Below are 13406 nucleotides of genomic sequence, written 5' to 3'. Positions count from 1 at the left end.
CAGCCAAGCAGCAGGAGGTGTTTAATTTTCACTACTTCAAGAGTAACTGGTGACCGCCGAGCAAGTGCTGACAATGCTGAATTACTACACACACACACATACACACACACACACAGAGAGAGTATTTCTTCTCACCAGTCCTTCTGGCTGACCCCTCCGATCTTTCCGATTTCATCATGGAGTCTCTCGTTTTCTTTGATAACCTCCTCCACGTGAACGCGCAATCTCTTCACCTCCTCCTGTGGTAAGCAGACAAAGATAAATGAGGACCTCAAAGACTCTGATTTCAAGGATGCAAGATGGGCAGTTTTAGTGGAGACAGCAAAAGAAAAACAAAGGAGTAATCTCTTATTTTACTACCATCCCTCTGCAAAGATTAAGGATCCCCCCTGGCAAGATACCATCCTTAATTGAGACTACAGCTGGGCGGATCAGTACCATCTTCACTAAGCTTGGACCTGCTTCTCTCAGTGGAGCCATTTTTACTCCCCTTAATGTAGAACTGGATTGCCACCATGCACATAAACCTGCTGACAAAAGTCTCATCACTGGCAAAGTATGGTCTGCTGTTGGTGAAACAACACTTGTTTTTGGACAATCTCTGATTTATTTGTCATCTAATATATTTAACTATTCTTCATTTATTTGGACAGGTGAAATAAATATATTATTCTTATACCATGAAATAGCTTGTGGTTGTATAGGCAGACAAACTACACGTAATTTCTACTTTATTACATCATTTACAATAGTGGCTTTATAGCATTTAAAAGAACAGCTATTCATAGTTCCTATCTAAAACCATGAATAATCATTTAAGTTATGCACAAGCCATTTTACTCTGCCAGTGATTACATCATAAATGCATCATCCTCAATGCAGTAGTTTGAGCTACTTTCAACCACAAAATGTTACAAATGTTCAGAAAGAGAAAAATAAATACACTCTTTGGCATTTGCTATTACTGCCTGTGCCCCACCTTCCAGGCTCCCACTGTACTAAAAATCCATTAAAAAGAGCTTTCAGAAACAGCCTGGCATCCTTGACCAGTGTAATCTGTCACGTACACCGACAACTGTAGCTCAGGTTTTGATCCCATGTGTCGCATTTTTTTCCTGGCCAAATGTTTAATGCTAATTAACTGTTCGCTGCTTTTGTCTTTGATAACACAGCCTATGTAACGTTCTCTTAGAGAATAATTCAGCTGCACAGATAACTCACTCTCTCTCACACACACACACACACACACACACAAATACATACTTTACCTCTGTGGTTTGCAGAAGTGCATCTTTCTCATTCATCCTGTCTTCATAAGCCAGCAGCAGAGGAGATAAATACTTCATGTCTAGCTATAAAAAAAAAAAGGACAAAAGAGCATTGATCCAGATTAGCTACAAAAATCAAAGACATGAATCTTTGCCCATACAGGCTCTATTCAAGACAGGACAATCCTTTAATAGCACTTTTTATCCCTGTGCTTCCAAACGATCAGTTATTGTCTCTGCCAAGCAGGCTGAGCGGGTATGATTTCACATTAAATCCATTTCATGGGGTAGATACAGATGGAAAACAGCAGCCATGTTAATCTGAAGACCAAGTTTTTAAATTACAAAGCACCATATAATACACCTTGATTAGCTAAATTTGACTATTAACCTGCAATACAGTGAGACTAGTGTCCAGCTGTATTAAACTCATGTAAAGCTTTTACATAACTACTGACTCCTTCATCCAAAGTGTGTGAAGGAGCAATATTGCAGGTCCTTTCTCCCTACAGCTGTGAGACTGTACAACCAGCACCGCTCCCAGTAAATCTCACTTTAATCAATGCAATAACAATATAGCATCTCTGGTATATTACCACTCAATACCAATGTTACTGTTGTAAGTAATGTAAATAATAATATCATGATTATTTTATTATATATTTTTTTACTATTATTGTTCTTATTGTTTTCCTTATTGATGTCCTTCTAGTTTACTGTCCACTTGCTGCTGTAATACTGCCCATTGTGGGACTAATAAAGGAATATCTTATCTTATCTTATCTTACCAGCCAGGGAGGAGGAGATCCTGTCTTTGGTAAGCCACTGATTCTGGAGCTCTGCAAGAGACAGAGAAAATATAATTAGTCACCATAACTACATCAATTATATTGTCTTAGCTAGATGGTTAATATGACAGCTTTGAATGCTGCCTTTCAGAAAGACAGTGTAAATATATAATAACGTGTAAAATATCCAGAGAATTGAACATTAAAGATTGGTAGTATACCAAATACAGTAGAAAACACTTTAAATCACTGAGGAACAAGCGGTTTTACATTGATCTGCTTTTTGTGTATAGGGGCTTGAAGAATTTCACACAGAAGCTAGGGCAACGCAGAAAAAAACAGCTTTAATAACAAGACAAATCAAAAGTAAATGACAATACTGTATTTATGTGCCCTGCTGTATGGATGCAAACAAAGTTAAACTTCTCCCATCTCTTATTACAGCATTATTCTACTGTATAACTACTCCCTCATCTTTTCCCTTATGAATCTTTTTCAGCAGCCACACTTCAGCTGTCAGTAATGAGGGTGAGCAGAGACATGTGGCACCAGGGGTAGCAAACTGGTAGCGATGATGAGAGCAGGAGATCATGGTGTGAAGGCGCAGCATGAGGTAATCATGATTAAAACCACGGCCATGCTTTCTTTGTCATGTAAAATACACAACAACCCAGAATGGGCAGAAAGCCACACAGACGGGAACAAGAAACTCCTTTAGTCTAACAAATCAAATGGAAGGACAGACAAAGCAAAGACTTTATTTCACTCAGCGGGGCTCTGGATCAAAGAAGAATATCTTTAAGGCTGGTTTCTGAGAAGAAAAAAATTCTGTGATAAAGCCGCAAGTATAAAGTGATGTACTGATTGGAGATTCGGTAACAGAGCTGATTAAATTAGACTGAGGGGAGAGGTGATAAAAATAATAGATGACAGAATAAGACAAACTAAAAAATCCTGTTGGTGAACTGGGAAGAATGGAAGAATACCGTAGAAGACTTACATCTGTTTTCATTTAATTCTGGCAACTTGACATTGAGGGAAACAGGCTGATTAATTACAGAGAGGTTTCTGGTGCAGGGACTGTACAAGTGAGCTTTTTTACTGAAGGCTGACTACTCTTCAGGGGGCACGAGAGTGTCCAACTTAGAGACGTCAGAAATGCTTCTCTGTTTTTTGCAGATGATGTGGTTCTGTTGGCTTCAATACATCATGGGCTCCAACAGGCACAATGGCTCAATGTACCAGTCAGTCTACATTCTAACCCTCACCAGAGCCAGACTCTCCAGTCAGTCTACATTCTAACCCTCACCTATGTTCACAAGCTTTGGGTAGTGACCGAAAGAATGAGATCATGGATACAAGCAGCCGAAATTAGTTTCCTCCAGAGAGTGTCTTCGCTCAGCCGTAGAGATAGGTTTAGGAGCTGAGGTGGTTTAGGCACCTGGTCAGGATGCCTCCAAGAAACCTCTCTCCAGAGGTGCTCTGAGCACGTCCAAACAGATTATATATCTCTCCTGGCTGGGAATGACTTGGGATTCCAGAGGAGGAGCTGGTGAGCGTTGCTGGGAAGAAGCCCGTCTGGGTTTCATTGCTCAGCTTCAGGAAGACAAAGAACTTCAAGAATACCAAAATTGGGCTTAACCTCACAAACCTATTATGCTTCAACAGAAGACTCATCCCATAGCTTGTCTTACCTCCTGTTTGGACAGTGGTCTGAAGCGGGTTTGGTAGCGGCTCAGTTCCACATTCAGACGGTGTACTGTCATTTTGAGAGCGTCGTTTTCATCCACCAGCTCCTGAGCATGTTGCCTCAAATTTTGCAGCTCTGCCTGGCTGCCTGTAAGCACAACACATCAGGTCTTAAATACTTCTGAGACGTTCAATAATGCACTAATGCAAAACCGTTAAATAGAAAATATACTAGAATAAATCATAAACCAAGAGCTATTCTCTGTATTGGTGTTTAAGGTGGAAGGTGTTATGGACTTGGTTAAAATTTCCACTACACTACACGAAATGGCAGGACAGCCTAGTGAGGTCATCCCTCAACATGTGCTGAGTCCATTTGGTCTGCAGGCTGATGCTGAATTCCAACCAAAGGGAGGAAAACAGAATTTCCCTTGGGGTATAATAAAGAATACATAAGTGGGCCTCACTGGCAGAGAATAGCGGTCTAACTTCAGTACTTTTCCATGCTGCTTCCTCCTGCCCAACAGGAGGTCTAGGTCTCTAACCACCGAGCCAACCCGCTACCCATTTAGAAGGCCAATTTTCCATCATTCCTGTAACACTTGATTCCCCCACCCCCTTCATGTTTCTTTTTCAGTGCTCCCTCTCCTTCTTATCACGCTGAGGAAATGAAGGATCTGAGCCATATTACTCGCAAAACGGTTTCATTCCCTTTATGTGTCTCATTTCTTCCTGTCATTCATTCGTCCTCATTACTATTCATTTTCCCTTCCCTTATTTTCCATTGTATACATTTATTCCTTTCAGTGGCTCCTCTACTGTACCTGCAGAGAACCTCATGTTGGAGGAGGCCTGGCTCTGACTGAGCTCCTGTTCAATGCGTTGCATTCTCTCCTCCAGCAGTCTCTGTCCTTCCACCATCCTCGTGTCTCTCTCTGGCAGGACTGGCACTACGTCCTTTGGCATGTCACAGCAGGCCTCGCTGGACTCCGGAGATGGCTTGATGTGGTATTTTAGGTTTTTGGCTTGGCTGGATTGACTCGGGTGGTTGCTGTTTATGCTGGCTGAAATGGGAAGTATAAATTCTTTAATGGCAGAACATTTTCTAAATACAAGGAAATGTGGAAATGTACACTTAAAAAATTATTTTCATTGCAGAAACAAGATTACTTCTTGGAATATAGTTAAAAAGAAATAAAGTATCTAAGATGGCCATTGCATCTTGTCATAAGACCTTACAGAATGGGACCACGACAGTTATTTGTTTGTGAACTAGCAACAAGTGTTTTATAGATATCTAAATGTTATCTGTCAAACAAGTAATTCTAGTAATTCTAGAGAAAAATAACAAAAAGCTTTAACATGGAGTAATATGACAGTTGGTTAGAAGTGCTGCATGATGGAAAATAAAGTAGAAGGAAGAAGGACAAAAAGAAAAGATGAAAAGTATGTACAGTCAACTGTTTAAATAAACCTGTCCAATGTGTAGGAGGCAGTATGCTGTCCTTCAAAGAAAGCAATTCCTTTCTCATTTAAGGTGAGAAAACAAAGTCACACATGAACACAATCTCAATGGCATACAGAAGCCTCCTGGGAAATACATATACATTATGTATTCACAGCATCTTTTTATGTAAGTCAAATGATTTTCACCCTTATGTAGAAGAGTGTTCCCAGTTGGGGCTTAAAATCTCTGCACAATGTAATGTGTTCCCTACTGACATACTACATAATACATGCTTGCTAGAAAATATGCCTTGCTTTGTGAATACATTTTAATCTGAGACAAATGTGTCATTAACACATGGCCACTCAGAGGCTACCCAGAAGCTGCTATCAGAAAACTGCACTGCAGCTGCTAACAGTGTAACGAGTCAACTGTGGTATGAAGCAGGAGGTAGGACCTAAAGGGAAGAATACATCATAGGTTGGGGTTAGATGACAGCTAATATCCCATTGCACACACAGACTTAACTAATGGCTGTCTGTGTACGTTGGTGTACAGGACCAGGAAGACAGAAAATATGGATTTGGCTCTTTTAAGTTTCATATACAAAGAGAAGAATAAAACAAATAAAATGATTATTTATCAAATATTAAGGAAAAGGGGAGAAAAAAAGGTCAAGTCAAAATGACAGACAGCAGGCTACATTAGGACCTCCACCTACATGGCACATCTTCTTTTCGACTTCCAGAGCTCATCCTGACAGAGGTTTTCTTCTTAGATGAAACACGACTAGATTTAGGAGAGTGGACATCAGTTTCCTCAGTGAAATCTAAGAGATGAGAAACATCATTCAATCATTAAATAAACATAATTACAGAGAAAGTACTGAGCCCTGCTGACTTTATCCCAATTTTACCATAAATTGTATATTGTTATGAAAAAGTCACACTCCCCATGGCCTGAATGTTTTACTTTATTACACAGCCAGCCCGTATGTTGTATACACACTTTAGTGATTACGTTGAGAACATTTTAGGGACACATTTTAATTTGGCACTACCGAAAGCCTAAGGCCAGCTCTGGTAATAACAGCTATAATGAGGCTTTCCATTTAGCTCTAATGCCATAAGGCTGTTATAGCTGTTATGAAACTGAATATTGGCTGAATAAGAGCTTTATCTTATTCTTTGGCTATGGACTATGGTGTATCTTCTTTCATTTTTCTTTTTATGGGAGGAAATCCTAATGGGCCTTTACATAATAACGTGAAAGGAAACTTAAATGGTGATATTGTTTAATTTTGACGCTTCTACTAGCTGAGCACCATCTATCTCTAAATTAGTGTTAAAACTAACTACACAGACAGATAGTTTGATCAGTACATAAATACAAATCAATAGTCAAATGTCTTTTTAAAGATATCAAGGTTTGATTGATTTATCTCTTCTAAGAACATTCATTGAAAATCTCCAGTATGGAGATGTTGACTACTGTAGTTGTGTTATCAGGCTTACTCTCTCTGCTTTCAAAGAGTGACTATGGATTGCTAAATCACAATTACACTACACTAAGAAATGTGTTGCATTTATTGGTGGGTTTATTTTTCCTCTACAGCCAGGTCATGAATTATAACTGTGATCATGTACTTGTATACAGCAGTACTATCTGCCATTATTGTTGCCCACCCATTAGTGACAAGTCATTACCTGGAGAAGGCACTCTTCTGTCAGGCATTTGAGTCGGCAGGGGTGTGCTGGTCTGGAAGACAGACAGACAGATAGATAGATAGTGAGTATGTCTCTTCAAAGCCCCTTCTGCCTGGGTGGCTATTTGGAGGGCTATTTCAGAGACCACTGCATTATGTCAAGATGTGGATAAGAAGATCTTCAGCCAGTACAATCTCATCAGTATTGTGAATCCTCCGAGACATATTAAAGCAATGTGAATGAGTCACGGTGGTGAGAGAAATGTAGGGAACAAAAAGAAAGAAAATAATACATATGCAAGTATTACTGTAACAAACTATGACATGTTTATTTCACACCATAGTCATAAATCTAATGGCCAAAGGCTTTACTATTACATGATCAGATACTATATATAAACACACACTGGCTCACATTGTCACCTTGAGAGATAAAGAGGGCAGCTGATAAATGTGGCTGTCTGTTTATGGTCCTGTAGATTTATGAGGGCACTGCCTGATGTTTACAATGGTACTTGCAGTGCGTCATTCTGTTGAACACATTGAACTATATGGGCTGGTATACTGACCCACGCTATATGACAGATCACTGAATAGAAACACCATGTGCTCCGTGGCTAAAATGGTTTCAGCTGACGTTGATGAGTGACTGCTGTGAATAAAGCAGCAGGAAGCGAGACTCTGTGATAGTCTGGAAAGACTGGAAAGGCTGACTGGAGGAAATAAAGCCCACTGAGACCATTATAGGTGAGCTACCATTTACAGCAATATACAGGATAAGAACATAAATAATAGACAAAAAGTCTAGCAGTAGATTCTTGGGATATAATCATTGCCATAACGGGACGAAATCTCACAAAATTATAGGTACAGACCTTAAAATAGACTTTAGCAGAATCAGTGAAGCAAGACATTTCAGCAACTACTGTAGGTAAATTAATCACAATTACTAATGCAGCAGCAGCTTAAAGAGGGTCAATTATAACACAAATTGTTGCAAATAATTAAGTTAAATGTCAAATATTGGAATACTGCACTAGCACAGAGGAGGGGGAAAAACTGCATTGGTGATGAGGAACAACAGCCACAAGCAGACTCCCACCTTACGAATCACTAATGAGTTGACTGAAAACCTCTGACTAAGAATAGATATACATCCCTCTTATTCTGAGTACAACTGTGCCCCCTAGTGGATCAAAGTGGATTGAGGTGTCATAGCAGGAAGCACAGGTGCTAATGACATTAACAATGGGTCTAGTCTATTAAGGGTTCAAGTAATCCATGACAGGGTCCTGGAACTGGTTCACCTTAAGGTCATTAATTACACACACAGAACAGTTATTAGTATTTTGCTGTTGGCCACTGAGCAGCTCATGATAGGGGTGTAACCAGTCTGCTTAAATTATGCTCTTTGACACCAGTTATGTATTGGAAAAATGTTTGTCATTTTCTTTTATTGGCAATATTTTTGCGACTAGGATTGGAACCTGCAACCCGTCTAGTAAGAAAACTTGGTCACACAAAGCAATTAGATATTTCTTCTGTAGAAGCTCACCTTAAGTTTTAGAGGCAGGGCATAGACCGGTTCTGTGACTGGACAGTTATCTTGTCTGTCCAGACTTTGATAGATATGTTCCTCCCTGGCCTCTTCATTCTCCTCCTCATCCTCTTCCTCCTCCTCCTCCTCCTCCTCCTTGTCTTCTAATTCACCCTCAGAGTGGTCAGGGGAGGACAGACGTGGCCGGTCAGCCAAATCTTCAGACCATCTGTCTCTGAGGAAGTTAAGAAAGTAATATCTCAGAGACAGTGTGGGGGGGGGGGGCTTGCGGTTTCTTACTTCATTAAATTTTCCTACAAGATTGTCAACTTCATTATACGGCCAATTACTGCTAATAGAAAAGGGACAAAGTAATCCAAGATATTTAATTTTTCAGTTGAAAAATTTCAATGAAAATTGATGACATCGAGATTTGTGACACTCACAACCATAAAGTGAAATTGATGATAATGCTGTGAAATCAAAACATCCTTAAAACTTAGATATATATGAAATAAGGAACAAGAAAATGTAATTGAAATACACAAATGAGCTTCACTTATTTGTGTATGATTACACACATAAGTGTTCTAATTCAATTCTATATGAATTAGAACATAACACTGACTATGAAAAAGCCTGATCTACAATCATTTACAGACAATACTTTGGCAGCCCTGTTGATCAGACGTGTTGATATTCTCTTAAATGTGTGTGGTATTCAAGACACTTAAAACATTTTACTTGTGCAAATCCTGGGGTCTCTGAAGATAGATGAGAGCAGCTTTCATTGAAGTCTTTTAACGTCTGACACGCCCCAAAACTGGATATCAGTTAACTGCAGCTGATTGAACTGATCTGATACATCACAACATTACTGAGTGATTACAGATTAAACTCAAGTGTATCACTCTCTACATGTTTGTTTTCTGATTCACCATTTAGATAAAAATCTGTTCATTGTTGGTCTGATCAAAGAAACAAACAACTTTATTTATTTAGTGGAAAGATTTTTCTTTTCTTGATCTGTTATTTCCTTCATTAACTTTTATTATGGATCAAATTTAAGTAGCCTAAGGGAGAGTCTATCTGTTAGGAAAAAACACATTTATAGTTCACAAAATGTATCATCATTTTTATTCAGCCACATGTGAGGCTGAAAATTCCTGAGCGTCCAATTTGATATGAATCATATCATTTCAATTTTCCCTGAAACATGTAGCCTAATAAATAATTTCCAGTGTTCAAAGAGACTCTCATCATATTCTGGGTTATTGAATAATGCAATCATAAAGTCAATAAATACAGACATAAATAGATAATAAATATTATAAACACACCCTGCCAGTAGAAATGGTTCAGGTAACTGAGCAGGACACAGTATACAATCTAAACACAGAATGCAGATTACTATTCATGTGCAGCTGTTTGTTAAACAGGTAACAGGCTGCAGAGAGGAAACAGCTGCTCTGGCAGTGATAACTGTGCACCTTCATTAATATTAGCACAGCGCAAACGTGTGCTGACACAAACTCCATCACAGCTGTCAAAGCCGACTTGACAGCTGATACAGCTGTGATCAGCTGTCACTGTGATCAGAAGCAGACGCTGCTTCACAAGACACTCCAGAGGAAAAGAAGTCTCATTTCTCAAAAAACATATTTGCTCGTTTCCTCTCTCCTCAAATTGTTACCATGTTTCTCTCCCTCAATAGGACTAAGACGCAAGGAAAAGACACAAGTGAGGGAAACGCTGATGCAATTAAAAGACTTCGGGATGCCCATGGGTCATTAATTACTTTAATACACTTGATGAATTCAAGTCCAGGTGTTGTAAAGTATGTGATAGATTGTAATAACGGTGTGTTTGCTACGGGTGTGTTTACCGGGGGTAAAGTGCTGTGCTGATGTTTCGTTCAGATATGAAGGACTCGGACCGATCACTCTCAGAGAACGACCTCTGTCGCAGAGGCGGTATGGCCCATGTCTGTCCTGTGAGCGACGAAGACAAGATGGCTGCTGCTAAGGCTGATCTGTAGATGAAAAAAAGATGCAATTCATATGCAGACACTTTTAGAAATGAAAGGCTGTTCATCACTCTACATTTACAGTCTTTTTTCCTCTATCCTCTTGATTTAAAAACACTGTGGGAAAAGTGAGCATATCCTTCAGTTTCCCTAATAAAACTTTGACAGGATTGTTATATTTTTTTACTCTTTTATGTGGGAGTATGTTGACCCCAGAGGGCACATTTATGAAGCAATAACTATGGAAGCCAGATGTGTTGAAGAAACAAATGGTCTTATGTGAAACTAGGAGACTAGAATTTAACATTTCTAACACATTTCAATGGTGAGTAGCTGTACAGACCCCATTAAGTCAAAGGAAAAACAGAAAAAACAGTAGGCTGGTGATTCACTGGGCAATGTAGACGCACCAATTTGCCAGCTACAAAATTGCCCAATGAGTCTCCTTAAAAGCCACCATGTTCTGAGGGGTAACAAGGAAAAGAAGATGCTGTGTTTCCTCTACATTCATTCAGCAGTTTTGCACAAACCTGTAAGAACATTAACAAGATGATGCTTTGAAATTTATCAAATGGGATTATTGAATTCAATTTCCTAGCATAGACCAAATATATACAAATTTAAAGTAGTCAAAGTGGTGAAGTTTAGTGTTTCATCCCAATAAACGTAGATGTTGCACCAAACTCTAAATAAGTAGTGGTTGTGAATGCTAGAGAAAACACTGCACACTGAGAGGATGTTGGCGTTCACGTGACAGACAGCATGAGGTACCTGGGTCTCTCAGGTGAGGGGTCGGGGCTGCGTGGGGGTGGGGTACGAGGCACAGCAGCCTTGGGGGCAATGGAGGCAGCAGGGAGCAAACCATGAGCTATATGTTTCTACATAACACACACACACAAACACAGAGGTTAGGGAGAAGGTACAGCATCACACAGACATAAAACACAAGAACATAGGTGATGTTGGTCCTGTGGTGATTGTTGGGTATATATAAATGTATCAATAGTTCATAGAGGTTAGTGCAATTCAAAGTGCTTCACAGATGACTGATAAGCCAGTAATAAGACAGAACCAGTGGACAGTAAACAGAAAAAACAATTTGAGACTAATGCACACGTGAAATAAAGTCAATGATGTCTGAGGGTATATGTATGTGTGCAGGGGCGATTTTAGAGAGAGAGAGATAGAGATAGAGAGAGGGGGGGAAGCAGTAAGGAAGGTCACGAAATCACATCACAACCACTTCAATAAGACACCAAACAACAGGCTGTTATGTCAATGGAGTTTTTCCACCTGTAAACACCAATGTTAATGTAACATTACAACTAATTGACTTCCCATTGAAAACAGCAGGGAAATAGAGGAGAATAAATCACTTGACCAACAAGCTTAGCGTTAATACACCACAGGACAATTATTACAGCTAACAAATGATTTAAAAACGTAGCTGTTTGTGGAAATGTTGAACTTTTGCTAACTAACCTACCGTGGTTCTAGTGTTAGCTAGCTGTTAACTTAAATAAGCAGTAAAACATTTAGACGCTTAGCTTGAAAGAAAGCATTATGTGAAACTTACAAAGTCCTTGTCTTTTTCCCTCCTGAAGCTGAATTTTAACATGGTGGAAAGTAACGTTAAGTTGTCGGCGCTTTAACCTTAAGCTCCAGACTCCCTTTTACCGAGCATTTCTGTCGGTGAAACAGCTACATTAGCAAAGTTAGCTTTTCATTCTTTCAAAGTATCTGCCGTTATACACAGTAAAACGGTAAAGCAAACGGAGAAGAGCTAACTATAGTCAACCATTCAACAGGCAGGCTGCTTGCAGATTTCTCGTTTCTAGACGCTACGCCACAAAAATGCACCTAGCTTCAAGAGTTGTGCTGATTGGCTACTCGATGCGACTTCAGCCAATCAGAGACTTGTTTAATTCACTTAGCAACGAAGTCCTCCATAACCAACCGCCTGGCCAGTAGGGGGTAGTATAGTTTAATTTAATGATAAACCACAGTTCAACTGCCTCAATAACCTGCTTTCTTTCATCAATAACTCAACCAGCATACTGTATTAAGATTTTAAAGGTCCTCTTAAAAACACTTTTCAAAAATTGAACAAAATGTTATAAAGTATTCTAACATAACTAAATAAAGTAAAATCAGCACGACTTATGTTGAAAACCTACATAGATATTAAAATAGAGATCAAGGCAATTACACTTTCCAAAACATAACCATAATCAGTCACTTGATAGAATTAAAAATTTGCATGAAATGACAAGCCTGTTACAATGTCATCACAATATATCTTATAAATTCTGTGCATGGTAATTGTCATAGCATACTATATTCTCTGTCCACCCTTCTGCCTGGAAATCTTCATTTTCAGTGTGAGTTTTACAGTATCAAGTGTGACCCTTTGTTCTTGGGAAATATCCAGTCTTTACAGACAGACTATGAATGGTATGGGTTTAAAAGGGCCCAATGTTTAAAACTTTATCACATGGTGTGTCTCTTCTGTTTCCATGACGGTGGATTAATAAGTCATGTGAGTTCAGACCAGACTCACAACAGTTAATAACACCAGTGTTGACTCGTGTGTGTTACCTCACTGAGGGCTTGGGTCAAACTTTATTCCAGTCATTCCCCACCTGCTCAGTGACTACAGAAACAACAAATATATAAATAAATACAAATTACAGATATTAGTTTTGTCCCCCTCTTTTATTGAGCTTTGAGTTTACATGTGAGACACAAAGAATTGCCACAAAAGCATTCACACCACAGTTTCGATGCAGCACAAAGTACAGAGAAAGAAGCAAAAGCAACCTGAAACCTTGAGAACAGGTACCTTTACCCTCTGCATATACATGAAGGCATTTAGGATCACAATGCACTGTGAAATGCATGTAAAGATCTGTTATAACATGATGTGTTGCATTTGCAAGAGAACAC

At 39.2% G+C, this 13406-nt stretch overlaps 1 protein-coding gene across 1 annotated transcript in view; it reads right to left on the bottom strand.

Annotated features, from left to right (window-relative positions):
- cep89 (centrosomal protein 89) overlaps positions 1-12147 on the bottom strand; it is a 52327-nt gene extending 40180 nt beyond the window's left edge. The window contains 11 exon segments of the mRNA XM_053319537.1: positions 136-239; positions 1269-1352; positions 2057-2107; positions 3751-3893; positions 4570-4809; positions 5914-6021; positions 6899-6950; positions 8453-8669; positions 10320-10466; positions 11232-11338; positions 12037-12147. Of these exon segments, the coding sequence (XP_053175512.1) occupies positions 136-239; positions 1269-1352; positions 2057-2107; positions 3751-3893; positions 4570-4809; positions 5914-6021; positions 6899-6950; positions 8453-8669; positions 10320-10466; positions 11232-11338; positions 12037-12078 (1295 nt within the window). The 5' untranslated portion in view covers positions 12079-12147.
- Between the last annotated feature and the right edge of the window lie 1259 nt (positions 12148-13406).

The sequence above is a fragment of the Scomber japonicus genome, chromosome 1 (genome assembly GCF_027409825.1).
Source record: "Scomber japonicus isolate fScoJap1 chromosome 1, fScoJap1.pri, whole genome shotgun sequence".
Lineage (NCBI taxonomy): Eukaryota > Metazoa > Chordata > Actinopteri > Scombriformes > Scombridae > Scomber > Scomber japonicus.
The sequence above is the reverse complement of the archived record's forward strand: the minus strand, read 5'-3'. Positions and strand labels throughout refer to the sequence as shown.